This window comes from Crotalus tigris, unplaced genomic scaffold, assembly GCF_016545835.1.
Source record: "Crotalus tigris isolate CLP2741 ecotype Arizona unplaced genomic scaffold, ASM1654583v1 scf7180000019364.2947544272:3078424, whole genome shotgun sequence".
Lineage (NCBI taxonomy): Eukaryota > Metazoa > Chordata > Lepidosauria > Squamata > Viperidae > Crotalus > Crotalus tigris.
In genome coordinates, this window is record NW_024097500.1 from 1,409,155 (window position 1) to 1,430,814 (window position 21,660).

The window sequence follows — 21,660 nt, forward strand, 5'->3', positions numbered from 1 at the left end:
GCCGAGCTGAGTCTAGGAGAGCGGGCTTTTACTGTAAGCAATCTCCCCTTTGCTTGGCCCTTCCCCACTGCCGGCACAGTTGGGTTGCTCTTGAAGTATAGAAGAGCAAACTCTCTTGAAATCTCTTCCTCTCCAATCTCTCTGCTCTGTGCTGGGGGTGGGATAATAGAATAGGGGGTGCAGAACATAGCTGTGGAATCCCGTCATTTCAGGCTGATACAGTGGGAGTTGGTGAGAGGAACTGCAAGTTGGTGGCAACCACCTCTTCTGACTTGGTAGCCCCAGTGTGGACCTGGCCGTTGGATTATTGGAGCACTTGGCCTTAAAGCGCTGCTGTTGCTGAACACCAGCCACTTCTGCCCCACCACACTTCAGAATTTGCATTTGGCAACAGAAATTATCTAATTCTTTAGCATCAAACTATGGCAAGAATCAGTTACCCTTCAACATTTAAAAATAAAAGTGGTTTTGCAGAAAGATTTAAGCCTTTAACAGCTGAAGTAGAAAATTTTATTTGGAGACTTGTACCTCTCTCCTGCAGAGAATACCATTATCACCACACCAAGGAGAAGCATGGTAAATTCCTCCTATGCTAGAACCCCACCTACTAATCCCACAACTTTTCAGCTATTGAAAGAACAGACACGTTCACAACATTTTACCCTCCCAACACCAAGAAAGCACACAAGGACCCTTCCCATCCCCCATCTGTGCTTGATCCCCCCCCCAATACTGGCAGCCAGTTTGTTTATGGGAAAGGATGACAACACGGCACCAAACCATCAGCAGCAGGTCAGGCTTTGCTCCAAAGAAAACGGACCAAGAAGCATGCAGGAGTTCAGGCTATGAAACCACCGTGCATTTCCAGTGACGTTCCATAATCAAACCGCTGCACTGAAGCATCCCTGGAGCCGGTCTTCCTTCTGAACTGAAGAAACACCCTTGGGACTCAGATGGTGGCAGTTCCAACTGAAGACATAAACACTTTCGCCATTTGTGCAGAGATGCATGTGCAAGGAAGGGACTGTAGACAAATGTGGAACTGGGTGGGCAGCTGCAGAGACTCAAGGATCTCTTCTGATAATTCGCCATCTCCTGTGCGCTGTTACAGCAAGCAACTCACACGGCTTTCCGGTGATATTCTGGAGGGGCCACCTCATAGTCGCTTGCACTGAACAGTGCTGAGGAATTCTTTGCTAAATACCTGCGAAGGAAGGAAAAGCGCAGGTGTGAATCTAACCCTGACGTCAAAGAGGCCCGGCCTTGGGGACCTGGCCCCTCACATCACCTTCACAGCAACCCTACTCAGCGTTTCATCATCCACCCAGCTCGTACCTGCTGTCCCACATCACTGTCCCTCCTTCTGAGAGAATTGAGACCAAGGACCACCTTGGTGCAGAGAGGTGCAACAAAGATGATTAGGGGACTGGAGGCTAAAACGTATAAGGAACGGTTACAGGAATTGAGCATGGCTAGTCTAACGAAGAGAAGGACCAGGGCAGACATGATAGCAGTGTTCCAATATCTCAGGGGCTATCACGGAGAGGAGAGAGTCAACCTATTTTCCAAAGTACCCAAAGGCCAGAGGATGGAAACTAATCAAGGAGAGATTCAAGCTAGAAATAAGGAGGAATGTCCTGACAGTGAGAACGATCAACCAGTGGAACAGAAGTTGCCTTCAGATGTTGTGGGAGTTTCATCACCAGAGGCTTTCAAGAGACTGGACTGCCATCTGTCAGAAACGGTATAGGGTCTCCTGCTTGGCGGAGGGTTGGACTAGATAACTAAAAAGTCCTTTCCAACTCTGGTGTTCTAATTCTAAAATTTTGCACTAATCAGAGTGCAAAATGACACCACCCATCTTCTGTGACTGCCCTTTCAGCAATCCCAGGGGGGGTTCCATACCCATTTACATTCTGATTCAGATGATCCTGAGGGTACAGATAAACCCCCAAGTGGTCTCAACGACTTTCAGTGCTAACTGACAGATGACTGCACAGAATATAAATCCTCCTATTCCTCACCATTCAGTCAGAGCTGAAGAAGGTTCTTGGATGAGAAGTGAAACGTTTTCAAAGAAAAAACCAAGACAGGCCTGTTCCCTTTTGAAAAAGCACCTTTGGGAGATGCAGTAGGGTACCTCAATGATAAATGATCCAGATGAGGGAATAGAAGGGAAATTCATCAAATCTGCTGATGACATCAAGCGGGGGGGGGGGGGGACTGGCAACACTGTGGAAGGTGGACTCAAGATTCAGCAGGATCTTGACAGACTTGAACACCGGGCCCTCTCCAACAAGATGCAGTTCAAGGGTGAGAAAAGCAAGATCCTGCACTTAGGCAGGAAAACCTAAATGCACAGATGGTACCCAACTCAACAGGAGTGACTATGAGAGGGATCTTGGTGTCCTAGTGGAGAATCACTTAAATATGAGCCAGCAAACCATGATTACCAACATACATCGCTCTTGAGAGGTTAAAGGTAATCTTTATACGTACTTTAGGAAGTCGTGCAAATAGTTCAACAGCAAGGCCAAGCTCTTCTCATCAAGAGGTGTGTAAGCAAGCATTGCTCCAATCCTAACTGTTTCAAACACAAATGAAGAGACAAAAATGCATCAAGGAAAACAGCACAGAGTTCTTGGCAGAGGTTCAGCTGGGAAGGCCAAGGATGCTGTGCGAGAGAGCAGCCGTCTCCCAACCACTTCCTCCTTTCTCACGTCCCCAGCCTCCCAGTCACGCCCCTCTTACAAAACTGCCTCCAACTTTCTACAACTGCCAGCTGGATGGAAGCTGCCTGGAGATGAGATTAGGAGCTTTTCTTTCAAAAGTGCTTTGAGCGATAAAAAAAATAGTCCTTAGCATCTCAGTCGTGCAAAGTATCTGCACCCAGGCCCACAGCACTATCTATGCCAACTACCTACACTATCTACCTTCTACACTGAGGGTAAGAAAAAAATGGAAGAAATTAGGGGAAAGCAATGAGGAGTCATTAGCAGAAGTCAGAACTTCTTAGGCAATAGAAAAGGAGCCTTCTTCTTTCCATCTAGAGCAGGGGGGGTCAAACTGCTGGCTTGCGGACCTTGTGGGTAACGCGGAAGCTACGCCCACCCCAAATCTGGCAAGGGAAAAAAGTCACAATACGTCACACACGTCATGTGACGTGGCAAGTTTGACACCCCTGATCGAGAGGAATGAAGAAATCCTACAGTCACCTTGATCAGGAAATAGCCTTGATCAGGATTATTTGATAATCCCAATTTTGCTACCCCAGTCCTTCCACTTGCCTCACAGAGTGATCCTTTACGCACGGACAGCTTTAAAGGATGCCTAAAAGGAAAGCCAACAGGAAGAGGGAAGATCCTGACAGAGGCAGTGGCGCATGGGAAAACATGCACTGGCCAGAGCAGATTTCTCCATAAAGGTCTTTCGGTTGATGCACTTCGTGCACAAAGTATGATCCATACCGAACAGCCGGAGGAGGTGCGGTGCTCCGTAAACCTGGGACATGGGTGCATCCGGATGATCCGCTAAGATTTCTGCGTATTGTGGTCGCTCAAATTTATACAACAGTTGGGTCCCCAGCATAACATTGAAGTATTCTTTGATGCCTGCCACAACTTCATTCACAGCATATTCTCTGATGCACAGCCAGAACAACAACAACAAAGATGTGGTAAGAGACCGTGAAAAGGAGACAGCTTTCCTGAGCCCCAAAAGGTGTGCCCAAAGGACAGACTCAGTGGCTTGTGGGCAGGGGTGGCACTGCTGCAAGCCACACGAGGACAACGCCAAGACCAGCCTCCTTTTATAAGGATGATGGGAATAGGGCTGGGTAGGACAGCATTTGGATTTTTTGAGGCGTGGAGAGCTTCAGGCCCATGTAGGGAGAGGACACCTCTGGGCTTTTGTCAGGGGCGCTGGGGTGAAAAAGATGTGCCATTCAAGAGAAAGGAGGTCCGTTCCTCAGTGTCCTCAATCTCATTACAGTTAAGCATTACAGCTGACAAGCAGCAAAACTTCAAAAAGCATTTGCCTTGGAAGGAAGGGAATCCAAGGGAGGTTAAAGGGCTCTGGGCATACAGACAGCTGGCAAAACTGGGTCCAGGGAGATCTTCCATTCAGCAGCCTCCTGTGGATGGAAGCAGTCTGCCCTAGCCTAGCTTAATTCCCCATGAAGGAAGAGCCTTGGATCTGCCAGAAGTAAGCAGCTCTGTAACACTTTCCACTCTTACTATGAACAGATCCCAGAGAACAAGTTTGTCCTCAGAGTCAGCAGTTCACTAGACTGATGACCCGGGCTGCCACTGCTGCTCTGCATTTAGCAGGGAGGAGACTGAAATGGGTTGTACGGTGATCTGCAGGGTAGCAACGCATCCCATCCATATCTAATCTGGGCTAGTCCCAGGACTTTTGAGAGTGTGTGCCTTTAAACAGCCTCCCTTTGTTGCTTCCCCAAAGCAAGGAGAAAGCTTCTCCCCACCCTGCCTCCTTTCCAAGAACTGGGCCAGGACATGGGCTCCTGGTCAGCAGCTGGCTGCCCTGCCTTTCAGGACCAACTAACTGCTCAGTCTCTGTTTCCTCACTTGTTATCTGTGTTTCCTCGGGACTTCTTGTAGTTTGCATAGTCCTCTAAAATCGAGTCAACATTCTTTTTGGCTGGAAGGTAGAAGAGCTGAGAAAAAAAGCGAGAAACCATCAGAGGCTGACAAAAAATGCCCATCCATCAGCCCAGAAGGCTGGCCATCTTGTCTGCCTTTGCAATTGGGGATTGCAAGACATTTAAAACATTAATGCCGATCCCCAAGCTGAAACTCTTTGAAGGAGCCGGCTAATTAAAAGCATGATTTCAAATTCACCTGCTTTTGGCGTGTAATCAAATCCCAGTCATCTACAAGCCATGGTTTCAGCTCTTCTGGTATTTTTACCTTTACTTCAACTCTGTTCATAAACGTTTCTTCCTGAAGAAACAGAAATGCAAACTTTAAATGCTGGGATACTAAATCTGAGTTGGGTGCAACTCTGTGTACAAAACATCTGCGGAGGATCTCGTTCTCATCCAGGTCTCAAAGGTGCTTTTATTTTAAAAGCAACTGGATTTTCTTTTCTGACTTTTCTTTTAAGACATTTTACTTCTCATACAAGAAGCTGCTTCTTATTACTTAGAGCTGAAGAAGCTTCTTGCACGAGTAGTGAAATCTGTCGAAGAAAAATCAGAAAGTCCAGTTGCCTTTAAAATAAAAGCACCTTTGGGACTCAGTGTACAAACAAACCTTCCAAAATTAAGCACCCAAACAGGAAGGGCCATACGCTGCCTTGGACCCAGAAGGGCAGCCAAGGATCAATACACAAGGTTTCCAAATGAATGTCTTTTTCAGAAGTACAAGAATTGTCTGTGCTAATATGCAAACAATAACAGGGAACGAAACCCATCAAGAACCCACCAGCAAAAGTAACCAACAGAAGAAGGAATCAAGCTACACATTTCTTAGAGTTCCCCCAATAGGGGTAGGCAACCTCGGCTCTTTTATGACTCGTGGACTTCAACTCTCAGAATTCCTGAGCCAGCATGGGGGAACTATAACCCCTTCATGACTCGTGGACTTCAACTCCCAGAATTCCTGAGCCAGCACGGCTCAGCTTGGAAACCTCTTCCTTTCCCTTCAGCGTGGCTGGCTCAGGAATTCTGGGAGTTGAAGTCCACCAGTCATAAAAGAGCCAAGGTTGCCTACCCTGGTCCCAAGAGGTGATCTGAGGGCTCAACAATTTGCCATACGTCTTTTCTGGCACTTGGTTTGGAGCACCACAGCTGAAAGAACAAAATGGCAAAGCGCTCAATAAGGGGAGCCTGGATGACGCCCCTGAAACTTCCTCGGGGGCTCCCAAAGCAGAAGCAAAGACAGCTGGGCCTGGCTGCCTCCCGGGAAATCTGCCCAAGTGAAAATACGTACACTTTCCACTGTAGGGTCTACTCGAGCTCTTTTCTTCCTGGGAGGCTGAGGGTTTTCACTAGAGCTGCTTCCCTCACCAATTCCTGGAGCTAAGGAGAAAAGCAGAAGGATTAAGGTGGTTTTTAAAACTAAGCATTTTCAAAAACTGCATTTCTTCCATGCTGCTTTAGAGCAGAGACAAATGTCACTGAGATAAAAGGCTGTCTTTCCCATTATGCAACGCCTTTAAACAATTACCAACAAAACCTCCGTACCAAACAGGTTTTTTTGCTCCATTATTCAATATTGTTAAGAACAACTGCAAAAGTGTTTTTAAATGATGCAAGGTCTGGGTCAACTGAACCAGGAAATCTTTTCATCCGAACCATATCAGACAATTCTCTCAACTTTCTTTTATACAGTTGTGGCCAAAATGGTGGAAACCTTTTGGGAAAAGTGTACAGTAGAAATGCCACCTTTGGTTAAGTTTCCACCCATTTTTCTTCTAATTTCTTTGTAACTGTAGCCTTGTTCAATTAATAATTGTTTTACATCGCTTTCTGGGCGACCGGTCAACACTTTGCACCATTACTTTAATTTTATTACGTTTTACAAGCTCACTAAATGAAAGAACACAAAAAAACCCAACCAACTTGACAGCCATCACATAACACACTGACAAATGTCCTCCTCTCAACTTCAATACATGACATCAACAACTGAATCTTACTGTCATCTGATTGGCTCATTGCCAAAACAAGATGACCCCTGATTGGCTCTCTAAACACTCATGCTCATTGGCTACAATCAGATGAAGGAAAGCAACCTGATATCAACCTAAGCAAGTTGTGCTTCCCTTTTCTGGTTATTTGGCTATACCTTTTCATAGAATGCAGTACAGATAATTGAACAAACTTTGTTGTATTACATTCTTGATTAAATTATCTTTCCATTGATATATAAGTTTATGGTACTACTCCAAAAAAAGTGGTATTATTAGCCATCAAACCTCAAACGTACACTTTTCCCAAAAGGTTTCCACAATTTTGGCCACTACTGTATATAGGAAACAATACCTCTGCTATGTTACGATCAAATAGAATGCCTACAGGTTCAACCTTTTTGCCAAATTTTTTAACAGAAAAAGTAAATATATTTACTGCTGACCTGCCCAGCACTTCTCACACACTCCGTCCCCAACCCTTTCTTGCATCTCTGCATCGCATGACTCTTGCGCGCGTGCGCACGCACACACACACACACACACACACCACTCTGCTCCCCACTCACTTGCCTGTCTACAGGCCAATTTCCTGCCATCTTTCCCACTGACTTTGGTTGCAGGTAGCTAGCAGGAAGTTGTTGCACCTAACAACTGGGGGATTCAGTTAACAGCAGCAACCAGACTGCAGAGACTGCTGTTGCTGAACAATGCAGGCAGGCTTTGCAACATCACTTTGAGCCATGGTGTGGAACATCACTGGTTTCATCTAAGCTAAGGAGCACCTGCGTTGCTAGGAGGCCTAACACAGAAATGCAAAAAGTGCACCCTGGGAGCCCCTTCCCACTACTGTGTGACCTCAGAGGGCCCCTTCCATCAAGCGAGAATCCAAAATGATAATTATCTTGGCAGGAGGGTGGGGGGATGTCAAGGAGCTTCAAGAACAAATGGAGGAGATAATATTATATTTGGCACCATGAGCTCCTATAGGAAAGACAGGCTATTAATCTAACAAATTAATATTCTCTCTGTAACAAACATGCATGATGTCTTTGTACCGAGTTTAATCTGAGAATTATTTTAATAGGCAAGTTAAGTTACTTCCACATTTTTAAAATCTCTCCTCTGTGCCTTGGGATGTTGATTAAAATATTCAAGAGTGTCATAAAATAATTCTTACTTTTCTGTTTGTTCTTTTTGGTCTTCCTGCCAAAGAGAAAAAGAGAGAGAGAGAGAGAAAATTTTAATTAAACTGCAAAGAAAATCTAAAGAAGCAAGGAAATCTGGATTTCAGGCTGCAGATCTTTATGTGACAATCCATCCTTGACTCACCGTGTCGATATTGCAGGGGTTTCCAAACTGCAAACCGTATGCCCTCCATCTCGTCTGAAAAATCTAGGCACAACAGGGATTCAGAGTTATAATGTGGTAATGAAATTCTTCCACATAAAATCTACATGTTACTCTGAGTTCCATAGAGCTAAACGAAACTGTAACAGCAAAGAAGTTTGGTCATCTTTATGGTCATCTAACAACCTTTTAAAGAGCAATAGTTTCAGAACAGAGGGATAAGAGTTGTATTTTCTAATACAGTATTTCACATAATGGCGCCACTTTAAAATTTGAATATACGATTATGATCTCCTAGATGCAAGAGTTCAAAGAAAAAAAAACATTTTTAAAAAATGGTTTCTTACACTTCAACATTTTTCTGCTGGAGTCCAGACGTTTTCTTGCCTGGAGCAACCCCTCTCATCTTTCCTTCTGCATACTGTTCCCTTTCAAAGGAAGGAAGCAAAGACATTTTAATTAAACACACAGGTACGTTTCCTTAAACATGCAAATAGTGCACTGGGATAAGGATTGCAATTTGGCTGTCAGAGTGGTGCATCCTGGGCAGTTCACCTCCTTAAAAACATTTTGTTAGCATCTAACAAATCATCATAAACTCAAAAAGCTGAGAAACTATTGGCAGCAGTCAACAAAAATGTGAGGGAGTGTTTTTGCCAGGGGATTCCTTGGAAATTCACGGCTTCACGGCTAGATTTTGTAGAAAAAAGATTAAAAATAAGGTATATAAAGTACAGAACTGCTATAGCTTAAATGCTTTTATACATTAAAATATTTTAAAAACCTCAATCCATACACATAGAACACCATCAGAGTTAGAAGGGACCTTGGAGGTCTTCTAGTCCAACCCTCTGCTCAAGCCTCCAGCCCCCTAATCTTCTTTATTGCGCTTCTTTGCACTGTTTCCAGAGTCTCAATATATTTTTATATTGTGGTGACCAAAACTGGATACAGTATTCCAAGTGTGGTCTTACCAAATTCTTATAAAGTGGGCACTTCTGGTTTTGCATCGCAGCGAGATGGGACGCAGGAAGGCAGAGTTCTGCCTTTCGTGCTCAATTTCGCCCTGCTGTGGGTCCTGAAAAGGGCCTAAAGTCGCCCCAAAGAGGCGATGAAGGAGGAGGGGGTGCCTTGTGGATCACAGAGAGACAGCGGTCTCTCTCTGTTTGATCCAAGGAAAGCCCTCTAAACTGGCAGGGAAAAGACCGGCCACACCTCTGCAGCCGGCCATTAGCTGCTGACAACCGAAGAACAAAAGCTTTAATTAGCACACCATAAACAGCATGTTTGGATTGGGTGAGAATATTGATCCTTTCTTTACTATTTTCAACTGGGGGAACTGAACCTCCTGTTGTTGAGTGCCTCTTATTAAGCCTCAGACATGCCTATCACCTGTCAGCAAAATTGCTGGGTGCATGGAAATGGTTCTATTAGATAATACTTACTGATTGGCTTTTTGAAGTTCTTTCTGCTTCTGCAGATTGGTGTCGACGTATTTGAGGACTCTGCTTTCTGGAACCCATTCATCCCAGCTGAAAGAAAACGGGATAGCTTTTGGACCACCTAACAAGGAGGCTATAAGTTCATTAAAAGGGTAGGGGCTACTACCTTTATTTCTGGCAGCCCAAATGGGGCAATAGCTAAGGATACAGTGGCTAGAATAACCCTAATACCTAAATCAGAACCAAATTATAGATAATCCTTGACTTACCATAATTCGTTTAGTGACCGTTCAGTTACAATAGCACTGAAAAAAGTGACTTACAATCAGTCCTCACACATGACTATTGTAGCATCCCCACGGTCATGTGATCAAAATTCAGCCGCTTGGCAACTGGCATGTATTCACAACAGTTGCAACATCCCGTGGTTGTGTGATCACCTTTAGAGACCTTCCCAGCCAGCTTCTGACAAGCAAGGACAACGGAGGAAGCCAGATTTGCTTAATAACTGTGATTTAAACAGCGGCAATGATTTGCTTAGCAATTATGGCAAAAAAAGTTTGTAAAATCACGTGTGGCTTTTTTAACAAATACTTTTCTTAGCAATGGAAATTCTGATCCCCCTTGTGGATGTACGTTGAGGATCAGCTGTAACTCATTTGTACAGTCTGGTGTGTTCACATTCTATTTTTCAAGGGAAGTGAAGCTCTAGTACAATGTTTTGAATTGGACAAATCACTTCTAGAACAGTTCCAAGCCCCAAATTTCAGGAGTGGGAAATCTCAATCAAGTGAGCCTGCACAGAGGAGAGCAAGAAGGGCACAGAATGAAAGGCGGAAGGGCTGGAGATCTGGGAGGGGGGAGAGGGGCGAAGGGGGTGCAAGGAGCCGGACCTAAAGGGCTCCTGCACCTAAGGCGGGAGGGGGAAGGGGGCGAATTGTCCCCCTCCGGTCCAGGGGGGACAAGGGGGCGCCCTGCAGACGGTCACCCGGTGGGGGGGGCTTTCCTCGGCCTCCCAAGGGCTGCAGAGCCTCCTGAGCGAGTCCGACTCCGGAGGACCTCCCGGCTTCCTCCGTCCTACCTGCTCGGGGCGACATCGGAGATAAAGCGGAGCAGGCGGGCGGGGAGGCGCCCCGGAGCCCAAGGCGGGGGAGGGGGGGGAACCGCAGCCGAGGCCAGGCAGGCGCCGCGAGGGGGGGACTCACTTCTTGTTCCAGCCGCTGTAGTGGATGAAGTACTTCACCTGCTTGTCCTTGATGGCCACCTTCACGCACTGCGGGGAGGAGAGGTGTCAGGGGGGCGGCCGCCAGGCGGGCCCTCGGCCTCCTTCCGCGCCCGGGCCAGCCTGCAGCCCGGGGCCGCCTGGCGGTCCCCCATCGGGGTGAGCGCGAAGGGCCGCCACGTACCTTGGCTTCGTACAGGAGAGGCCCGTGGAAGCACAGCACCCGCTCACCTGCGCGGAAACGGGCGTTAGTGGCCGGGCCGGGCCGGCGCGGGAGCCGCGGAGGGAGGGAGGGAGGGGGGAGACCCGCCTGCCCGCCCCTCCCGCGGCCGAGGGGGCAGCCCACCCCCGCCGGGCCGCGCCGCCTCTCACCCTCTTGGAATTTAGGCTTCGGGTCTTGCTTGGGCGCCATTTAGGAGCGACTCGGCCTCCCCCTCCCTTCGCCGCCGCCGCCGCATTATGGCAAGAGGAGAAGCGGTGCGCATGCGCAAGGAGCCCCGCCCACGGCCCCGGGGCATGCCGGGAGCGGTAGTCCGCCGGAGCGGGAGGGCTGCTCCGACGTGAATGCGGAAACGCCCAGCTGGGATCTGGCTCGAAGCCGGACGGCTGCTTCCGGGAAGACTCGCCGAGATGCGGAGGCTTCCCGGAGTCACCCATCCCGCCTTTCGCCCCGCATGTCCGAGTCCCGCTCCGCGCCGGCCCCTGCCCGGCTTCAGCTCGGGCGCGCTTCGGGAGTCGCTGGGATGGACCCAGGGTACAAAACTGCCTCCCCGCAAAGAACCCCCCGCGCCCGTCCGAGTCTGGGCGTCTGAAGAGAGCCGCCCTCTTCGGCTCCTGGGCTTCGCCTGCCAACTGAGTCGGCCGCCGAGCCAAGCCATGCTGTCCTCGGGCGGGCTTTAACTCAGCTGAGATGGCGGTGTGGTTGAACATACAAAGACGGAAGCGCCCCCCCCCCCGTCCTCCTTATAGCTTGCTTTCATTCTTGGAGGGGAGTGGAAAATGTGAATATTTCTGAATATATATATAAGAATATATAATTCTTATATTGGTAATAAGTAATATTTCTGTTTGTTCTGCTTCAGTTGTTTGCTTAGCACACTAGGACTTTTTTTGGACCTCTAGTTTTTTGGTTTTTTTGTTTAACCTGGAACAAATATTCAGAGACGAGAAAAGGTGTTAACAATGGTTTAATTAATTGTGACCATTTAGCAAGTATTTAGGAAACAATATGCAAGAAATGTGTGTAGCAATGTCAGAATGAGATGCCAATAGCTGGATATTCCATACTGAGGACAGAGGTCCTATGCAGGATTTAACCATGCGCCCACAGGAAAGGAAGTTGCTTTCAGATATTTTCCAGGAATGGGACTTACTTCCCATAGAATTTCTTGTTCAAAAGGAAAATAAGCAGGTTAACATTCACTTTTGCTCGGTCAAATAACTTCATTACAGCTACACCTTCATACTGAAGCTGCAGCAGATCCTGAGAGAGAGGGAGGGAGAAAGAGAGAGAGAGCTATGTCAAGGCTCTGCCAAGAATTCAGGATAATAGGAACCCTAGTGCATCCAAACCTCAATCTGACAAAAATAATGACAAGTAGTTAGTAACAAGTATTTTCTGGATTTAAAGTTCTCAACCAAATTTTCTATATTTGTTTTATTTACCTGTTTTATTAGAACTTATTTAAAGGAATAGCTACCAACAGCGGACAAGCCTCCTGCATCCCCCCCAACTATATCACCCATCCTTATGGTCTGCCTTTTGTCTGCGGAAATATTAAAGACATGTACCCAAATGCAATTTCTTATAATCCTAGTACTTATCTATCTAAAGACCCAACACATTTCCCCTCTGGTATTAAATGTCTTTTCAAAATTACAAATGCATATTGAGAATATTTCACTGTAGCCAATGAAGAATAGGCCTGATCTTACAGTCTGAAAGAAGCATTTTCCAGCTGGGTTGGCAATTCAGCACATGATATCACTAGCAGAACAGGAGGGGAGCCCTCTTTCTTATAGAAACCCAAGATGCTGATAGATTGTTTGAGAGTTTTTGGTACCAGAATAAAATATAGGAATACTTAACATATACTACTTATTTAATTCACATCACGTAGAAGAGATCTATGATTTGTCAACAATACCTTTTAAATACAAGGCTTAGATGTTTTATCATTGTATTATATTTTTTCCACTTTTGCCTGACTACCTCAACCCAGTCATTCTCTTCTTCAGTCAGATTTTATCTTTTAAAAATCTCTGCCAGTAAACGTTTGCAAAGTTAACATCTTCCCTACAGGGTCACTTGAACAGCACTCATGGGTAAAGTTCATACCTGATAATGCAACATAAATGTCTCCATCTGAACTCCCATGAACTTGGCTTTTACTTCGAAGTCTCCGACTTCATCTGTTGGGCCAATTTCAAATATCACATTTTTAAACCTATTCAGTTGGATACACAAAAGAGACATCATGTGATTCATATTAACAGAAATATTATCATAGCTACAGATAAAAATAAAATACAATTTACAAGTTTCAACAGATAAAGACATAAGGGATGGATTGGCTTTCCACAGGTGTCAGCTAAAACACTTTTCAATCAAAACCATTTTCCCCATTTTCTTAGTTTGATAAACAAAAAATAGAAATTAAAAGTGGCCGCTGGTGATGGCATGGCAGGCCAAATAACCAGAAAAAGGAAGCACAACTTGCTTAGGTTGATATCAGGTAGCTTTCCTTCATCTGACTGTAGCCAATGAGGATGAGTGTTTAGAGAACTAATCGGGTGTCATCTTATTTTGGCAATGAGCCAATCAGATCACAGTAGGATTCAGTTATTGATGTCCTGTATTGAAGCTGAGAGGAGGACATTTGTTAGTGTGTTATGTGATGGCTATCAAGTTGGTTGGGTTTTTTTGTGTTCTTTCATTTAGTGAGCTTGTAAAACATAATAAAATTAAAGTAATGGTGCAAAGAGTTGACCGGTCGCCCAGAAAGCGATGTAAAACAGTATTATTAAGTGAAGAAGGCTACAGTTACAAAGAAATTAGAAGAAAAATGGGTGGAAACTTAACCAAAGGTGGCATTTCTACTGTACACTTTTCCCAAAAGGTTTCCACAATTTTGGCCACTACCATATTGGAAGCCAGATTTGAGATAACAACTGCTGCTGCTTAACAGGGACAATAGGAAGTATTTTTATGGATAACAAGCTCAATTTGGGTACGAAGTGCAAACCAGTGGCTAAAGGATACAGTGAGATTCTTTTCTATAAGCTCAAAAGTCCAACCTGGGAAATCAATATTTGCCTGTCCCAAATCTGCAACAAGGATGTGTATGTCTTTTCCACATAACAGAGTCCTCCTTGTGACGATGGAGAATGATAAGGGCAGAAACATTTGATAAACAACTCTACTTTCTCCTGTTGCAAACGCGATGCCATGTGCCAGATTTAATGATTCCCACATGGCTTTTTTGGTACAGAAATACTCACTGGCTGGCTTGCAGGTCTTCAATCTCTAGCAAAACTCCCTTTTCATGGAGTCGGGCTGCTGTGTATTTCAGAAAAATCTTCTTGCTCTTTTTCCCTTTCATCTCCCGTGGCTTTTTTGAGACCCTAAAGTAAGAAACATCAGAATCTGGTTGAGGAAAGTCCAGCAGTATCTGTGACACTTTAACTTACTTGCTCTGAGCTGAAACGGACCTGGCCCCAAAGTTATTGTCATTCCTGAAAAAAGCAGGATTCTATTTCTCCTCCCCAACATTTCTGTATTATGTAAATATTTTCTATCACAACTATTCTCGGTCCCTTTTCAATAATTTCTGTGACAAAAGTTAAATTGCAAAATCTTGGGAGATGGCACTCACTTGCCCTTGCTGGCCAAATTATCCAAGCACGTTTTGATGTAGCTCTTATAGTAATCCACTTGCTCTTCATAGAAAGTAGCCTTGGAATTAAGTGCACTATAGGTCTGCTGAAGCTTGACCAGCTCCGCTTTTCTCCTCTGGCGATAGCGACGTTGATTCCGGATATCCTAACCCAGGAGAGGAATATATGAAAACCAGGCTTTGAGATACCACTAAAAAACCTGGCCATCATCTGAACAGGGTGGACCAGAGATTCCTTTGGGATGAGTACACACAGCCCTTCTGTGCCACACAACAGACCGCTCCCCCTTTCCCCAAACATTATTTACTCAAACCATTCTCTGGCTAAGGTTGTTCCTCCTGGCACTTCTCCAGCTTCCCACAAAAAAACTACCTTTGCAATGTCATTGATCAAATCCTGGTATCTATTCTTTGGGTTCGCCATGCCCAGTTCAGTCAGCTTCTTCAGCCCTGATTTAATTTTGTCTTTCTTCTCTTGAAGACTCAAGTTATTATCCTCCTTGATTGACTTTGATTTCTTCATTTTGTCAGGGGTTTTAGCATCCCGAATAGCCCGTCTCTGCATGGCTCTTTGGTGCTCAACTTCCTGGAAAAGGGTCAACATGTCATTTGTAAATCACAATTTCTCATCGTGTCCTTGGCCCGCCATGAGCTACTACTTCAGAACTGGCACAACAATTTCTTACCATTACTTGTAGCTACAGAGCCGTGGAGAGTAAAGTATCTTTCATACCTGCTCAGCGGCAGCCGGAATTTCAAGGATCTCTGTTAACGTTTCTCCTGGCTGGAAACGGATTACATCCACAATTAAACGTTTGGTGCTAGGAAAGAAAAAGAATTGAAAGCATGATAAATTATTTATGTCTACGTCCATCCTGCCAGATAGATGTCAAGGGTGGACCCTGGCTACTCTGAACCTCTGCAACAGAAGCAGACACACATTTCGGCCTGCTCAGGCACCTAATGGATCAGGATCGTGTCCAGAGGTCGTTTGAGGTTGAAGGTTTCCTCAACCTTCTGGCAAAAATGGTGCCTGGCTGACCCATGGAACTGCTGTGGGGATACAAATGCCGCAGTTTGGCCTTTCTTTGATTGGTTATCCCAATTAATTGCTTGGTTTACTAAGGGGTGAAGAAAATAAAAAGACTGAAAAATAGCTGGAAGAACCCTGGCTTTAAACCCAACGTCTATATCTGTTCCATCTTTAGAAAGCAATGATTTCAAATGCCTGCAAAGCCCTAAAACAGGGTTCCTCTGTTCTGGTGTCTGCTTTTCAAGCTAGCCGTGCACAACCTGTACACAATCCATCATGGCTGTAACCCTTGTACAGGGTATAGCACAATTAGAGGAACATGCAAGGGCTCTGTGGCTCAGGGATCCAAAGGGATCGGTTCCAATACCACAAATCTTCTTCGTGGCATCGTATTTGCCCTCACCTTCCTCTACCCTCTTTTTTTAGACATGCCACGTTCACCAACAGCTGGGTCTCTCTGCCTCTCTGTGCAGGGAAGGCAGTGCCAACGCTGAAAGACAGCAGACCCTCACTGCAGATTTGGCAGGCCTGCTCCGGGCCGATTATAAGGAAATGACCTTCCTCGCCTTCACTTACTTCAGCAGGATCGTCTTGGCATCCATCTCAGCATTCTCATCGCCGGGAACGTCAAACTTGTTTGTCAAAGTGAGAGAAACCTCAGTTTTGGCAAGCATCTCTTTACTGGGATCATTCACATTACATCCTTCTCCTGCAAGAGAAAGAGCAGGTACCCTTCCTTTATAGTCCTCTAATGGCGAAACAGAAGAATATAAAAGACGTCTTTAAGATGCCTAAAATACAGTTATATTTAAAGCAATTCCCCATAGCAAAAGCCCTCCCATGCATGTTTAGGAAACATTCTAACAGCCCAATGAAGAAATGGATAGTGTTTAAAGTCCATTATAGTAAATTAGAAACATTATATCTATGCAGTTATAAGAACAAAAAAAAAAAGTCTTCAAAAGGGTCAAACTATCTATAAAAATATAAATAAAAATCTTCAGCAGTTTTCTAAAGGACAAGCTACAAGGGGCCTAACCTCCAGCTTGAGAGAGAGAAAGAGAACTCCATTGAGCCTTTTATTTTCATTCATTAGTGTCCAGAATTCATTCAATATCTGAAGTGGAAAAATGAAAGGATTATCTTCTCCTTTTCCTTGGCCAGGGGTCGGCCCCAGAAGCTCTGGCAGCTCCTCAGAAAGAAGCCACCCCTGTGGGCAGCCTGAGCATCATGGAAGAAAGCACCAGGCTCAGATATTCAGCCAATTTATCGGCATAGCACAGGATGGAGCCAAACAGGGACATTTTGCAATGGACAGATGGAAATGTTGCCAACCAATGTGCAGATTTTCAAAGTGCTGTCCAAGATTTTTTGGCATGGCACCCAGTGTACCCACAACCATTGGGACTATCATGGTCAATTTAGGTCCCAAACTTTCAACTTTGATTTTCAGAGCGTGATACTTTGTCATCCTTTCCAATTCTTTGTCTTCTGTTCTATTATCCTTTCATATTGCCACATCAATTATCCACACTTTCTTTTGTTCAATCACAGTTAAATCTGGTGCGTTATGAGCCAAGACTTTATCAAGGGGTATCTGGAAATCCCACAATAATTTAACCTGCTCGTTTTCAACTCTATGTTCCCACCAATTTTTCACTGCTGCCACACGGTAATTTCTACGGATGTTCCAGTGAGTCAGTTTTACGGGTTATTGGACAGTCAGCCAGATATTTAGACTGGATCTGGCATTTTTATCCACCTATTGGATCTGTCCCAAGGACCTGGCATAGACAGATGCTGTAGTTTGTTGGTGTTAAAGGTATTGTTTTAGGATGTAAGATGTTCCAAGCAAAGCTCTCTTTTGCAATTGACTGATTTGTGATTTTGTCAATGCCGATGGTGTTCAACTGGTGCTCCAGATGTTTTGAGATTGCATCTAAGGCTCCTATTGCTATTGATAGCATCTTTGCTTTCTTCTGCCACAGTCGCTCCACTTCTATTTGCAGGTCTTTATATTTTCTTATTTTCTCCAGCCCTTTCTCTTCTCTTGTCTCCAGGCACTGCCACACCCACTATCCAAACTTTTGTCTTTCTCACTGAAAACTGTTAAGTCTAGGGTGTTGTGTGACAGTTTATTATTTATTTAAATGTATTGCCTCCCCAATTCCAGTTGTCTCTGGACAGTGTACAAAAGTAGGGAGAACATAAAAGCAGCTAAAAACATTGAATCACATAGACAGTTAAGTTGAAAATAATTTAATGGGAAGAAAAAAACAAAAACATCAACCCAGGCCTGGGATCAAAGCCAGGTTTTCAAAGCTTTCCAGAACCCCAGGAAAGTGGGCTCTAGTCCCTTATTTGGGGGAGGGGGGCTGTTGTTCCAGAAAGTGGGGATGCAACAGAGATGTTTTTGAGATCCCACAAGATGACAGTGCTGCTGGCCTGTGTCAGGAGGGCAAAAACGGTGGGGGATAAGCAGATAAGCCACTCTCAGGCGCCCAGGCCCTAATAAATCGGAAAAGCTCACCAATCAGAGATTCAATGGTAGAAACTTCACCCAGGTCATCCAGAAGCTCGTGTATAGGATCATTGTGCTCTGGGGCAATTGCATCCTGATGATCCAGGAGCAGCTGATTTGGGTAGAAGAGAGAAAGCTTCTTTATATGATTTTCAAACCTTTTGGGAAGGGAAAAAGGGTTGCAAGGCTTTTGCACAGAGCATGCAATCTGGCCACTGTTAGAGCTTAAAGGCTTGAATGCTATCGGCACACAGCACCACAAATCAACATGCAAGACTTACTGTGTGTGTATTGATGATTTCTCCAATAGAAATATAAATCACTGGCTTTGTGAGTGTCACTAAGTCAGAATATTCATGAACATTAAACTTCTCTTGCAGTTCTGGGACCTCACAAGCAGCCTGGAAAAAGCGTCTTTAAAGAAAAACAAAGTCAGTTCAATCCCATCCTGCACTGCACTATTGACTAAGACTTATCTTGCAAGAACAAATCCCAAATACAGACTGTAGGATAACACATTTAGTCTTGACCAGAGGAGACCGGCTGTGCTGCACACTAAAAGGCATAAAGAATGTGAGGAGTGCGCATGTTTATTAGTTTGAGCGACTTACAGGGTATGAGAGCAAACTTATAAATCCGTGCAGCTAACAACAATCAGGCCATCATAAGTGGATCAACAACAACAAGCAGAACTTCACATGAGACTGAACTCCCATCAGGCTCTCTATTTCTACTCGCTTCCTTGGGTGAGTGCCGCGACTGATGTTGACAAAAGACTAGAGAGCTTCTAGATCAGTGGTTCTCAACCTGTGGGTCGGGACCCCATTTGGGGTCAAATGACCATTTCACGGGGGTCGCCAAACCACGCTGTCTGTCATTTTTTCCCCTTTTCCCTAGCTGTCCTACTCCCTCTTATTGGTGGCCACACCCACTTGGGGGTCACCACAACATGGGGAACTGTATTATGGGGTCACGGCATTAGAAAGGTTGAGAACCACTGTTCTAGATTCTAGAAGATTTCAGAGACAAAACCCGATATTGGGCCTCTTGTTTTTTCCCAACGGGATTGAGCTCATCCGTCTTTGACTAAAGGGCCGGGCACTCATCAATTGTAAAACAACAGACAGCTAGGCAGGCATCACAGGTTTCAAAATCTTATTGGAATCTTCTTCCTAGGCAATCGGTTAATATCGGTTTAATATTACTGCACTCCAGAGATTGACATTTTGTGCAACCAAGGAAATAAACTTAATAAAGGTGAAAGAAAAAGTTCTGTGTTCTGTCAAACTGAACATTCCCCAAATGTACAAAAATATCTACAAAACTCTGGGAAAGTGAAAAAATGGAGCAATGTTCACGTTGCACTCTTGTGCATTATTCTCTTTTAAACTAAACACTGTAAAATATTTTAATAAAATGCATCTCCTAAAGAACACAAAATTTTGTTTTGGTCCTGCAGATAATCAAAGCTGCATTCCGCACACCAAGAACAGCTTGGTGTGTTTGTGGTGTTTGAAGACAGGTGCTTTGAGGGGAGGGATAAAACATGGGGATTCTCCTGCTTTCTCTCCGTCATGAACTACGAGTCTTAGGGCATCCCTGAGCATAATCCGCTCTCCCGCCCTCCCCATACAACTCGCCCGCCGGTTAGAATTCCCTACCTGAATTTCTGATAGGACTGAGACAGGAACTCATTGATCAGGGCGAGATGTGCGTTGTCTCCCATGAACATCTTATTGGAGGCTGCGTGTTGCAACATTTTTGCAATGGAACCCAAGTTCCTCCGCTGGTCAGTGGTCAACTGTCCTCCAGCTGAGAGATCAATGATGTCAAAGGCATCCGGGGCCACGATGGCTGGGTTCATGTAGCGATAGTACAGAAGGTTGCCGACAATCTGGAAACAGAGAGGAGATGCCAGGTAGGTTCCCTGCGGCCCTCTGCTCTCCCCCCCAGAGCCTTTCCTACTTCTGTTCCCCATACTAAGTTGCACAGATAGGCAAGGGAGACTCCAGATCTTAGAAGAAAAAGAAAATTGCAAACACTTGTGGCAGAGAGTCAACACCGCGCCTTCTCTTAAACGTAACTAGATACAACTTGGGAAATCCTTTTTCAGCTGCAGAGAAAGCAAAAGCAGGATCATGATCACATTGCAACTGAAACTGAGCTCTACTCAGTCACAGGATAATCCAAATATTGTGGAGTCATTGGTGCTCTCTGAGCTGGCTTGTTTCCTTGCAGACCTTTCATTACCAAACTAGGTAGAACCATCTATGCTAGTAGGAGTGGGGTGTGCTCTCAATGTATATTTTGGTGGCTTGCCCTGTCAAGACCAACACTCAAGAAACAAACAATACTCCAATCAAGGAAATACCAACTCAAAGAAGCTAACAGTAAACAACAGCCCAAGGAACCACCAAGACCATTTCCAGCAATACTGATGGGGCAAGCCACTAGTATGCAATATGAGAGCAAACTCCACTCTCTGCTAGCCCTGATGACAGTACTTAGTTGGGTAAGGAAACATCTGCAGGAAAACAACCCAGCTTAGAAAGCACCAAGGACTACGCAGTTCAACCCTGAGCTATAACTACTCTTTAGCCTTCCTATCTTGGAGATTCAGTGACTAACACTGGGGAAAGCTGACAGATGTACCCACGTATTCTTCCTGATATATGTCCCTATTTTTCCTAGGGTTAGCTAGAAGTGAGGTAACTGTACAGAGAAAGGTGGTTTGAGAGGCACATAGACATTTTAATCCTTATTAAACCAATACATCCGAAAATGTGCCAGGATGCATTGAGGAACGCAGTGTCCTGTTTGTTGCGGCTTTTTCAGCTTTATTTTTCAAGACAGAGGCAGCCAGAACAAAAAGCCTACTTCCTCTGGGCAGTCTTCTCTTCTCGCCTTCAGGACTTTAGATAATGACGATCCCAGAAAGAACCGCTGAGCTAAAGGAAGGAAGCATTTTGCCCGCTTTCCAGAGGCCCCGACCCTTCTTCAGCAAGGGCAGCAACGAGGGCCGGCCGGCCGGCCTGCCTGCCTGCCGGGCGGGGAAGGGGAAAGGCCTCAGGGAAGCCCAGCCACTTCTGAATCAGAACTGGGAAGCTGCTTCCAAAGGGGGACCCGGCACTGTCTGCCACACTCTATCTCAGCTGCCGGGGGAATAGATCTGTCCCTAGCAAGCTACTCTGTGGGCAGATCTCCTTCTGACCTGCCTGTCAGAACTCTCAAAAAAAGTTAATTCACCTGCAGAGAAAGCCTAGATTCGATGCCTCAGTGTGGGAAAGCACAGAGCTAGAAAAGAGAAGAAAACAGCATTCAGTCTTTCATAGGAAGAGGTCTTCTATCCTTCAAGAGAAACTGCCAGGTATGATGTGTCACACAGTCCCACCGAGCCATGCTCCAATTCAGGGCCTGCAAGGCCCCCCCCCGCCAAGTGGGGCCCCTTTCCTGTAACGGAGAGCATTTGAGGAGGAAGAGGTCACCCGCTGGCGGTTTTAGCAGCTACCAAAGGCTGTTTCTGGAAACATTTCTTGCCTGACACT

The 21,660-nt window shown here is 45.3% G+C and overlaps 2 protein-coding genes across 4 annotated transcripts in view; both read right to left on the reverse strand.

The window, feature by feature from the left end:
• Nucleotides 1-466: 466 nt before the first annotated feature.
• Nucleotides 467-11,171, reverse strand: MORF4L1 (mortality factor 4 like 1). Of its 3 annotated transcripts, none has more exons than XM_039362086.1 (13): nt 11,038-11,171; nt 10,850-10,896; nt 10,649-10,716; nt 9,447-9,533; nt 8,349-8,429; nt 7,984-8,046; nt 7,832-7,857; nt 5,952-6,040; nt 4,860-4,961; nt 4,587-4,675; nt 3,468-3,640; nt 2,500-2,584; nt 467-1,204 (listed from the first exon to the last, which is right to left on the reverse strand). In XM_039362086.1, the coding sequence occupies exons 1-13, from the start codon at nt 11,075-11,077 to the stop codon at nt 1,120-1,122; spliced, it is 1,035 nt and encodes a 344-aa protein (XP_039218020.1). In that variant the 5' UTR covers nt 11,078-11,171; the 3' UTR covers nt 467-1,119. The 3 variants fall into 3 exon arrangements, with proteins under 3 accessions (XP_039218020.1, XP_039218019.1, XP_039218021.1); XM_039362085.1 differs by having other exon boundaries at nt 3,468-3,652; XM_039362087.1 differs by lacking the exon at nt 2,500-2,584 and having other exon boundaries at nt 3,468-3,652.
• A 663-nt stretch (nt 11,172-11,834) lies between these two features.
• Nucleotides 11,835-21,660, reverse strand: part of IQGAP1 (IQ motif containing GTPase activating protein 1) — a 35,957-nt gene continuing 26,131 nt past the window's right edge. The window contains exons 30-39 of the mRNA XM_039361978.1: nt 19,777-20,009; nt 18,397-18,529; nt 18,125-18,227; nt 16,171-16,303; nt 15,295-15,382; nt 14,935-15,147; nt 14,541-14,707; nt 14,167-14,289; nt 13,004-13,112; nt 11,835-12,148 (exon numbers count right to left, since the gene is read on the reverse strand). Coding sequence (XP_039217912.1) covers nt 12,035-12,148; nt 13,004-13,112; nt 14,167-14,289; nt 14,541-14,707; nt 14,935-15,147; nt 15,295-15,382; nt 16,171-16,303; nt 18,125-18,227; nt 18,397-18,529; nt 19,777-20,009 — 1,416 coding nt within the window. The 3' untranslated portion in view covers nt 11,835-12,034. The remainder of the gene's footprint in view (nt 12,149-13,003; nt 13,113-14,166; nt 14,290-14,540; nt 14,708-14,934; nt 15,148-15,294; nt 15,383-16,170; nt 16,304-18,124; nt 18,228-18,396; nt 18,530-19,776; nt 20,010-21,660) is intronic.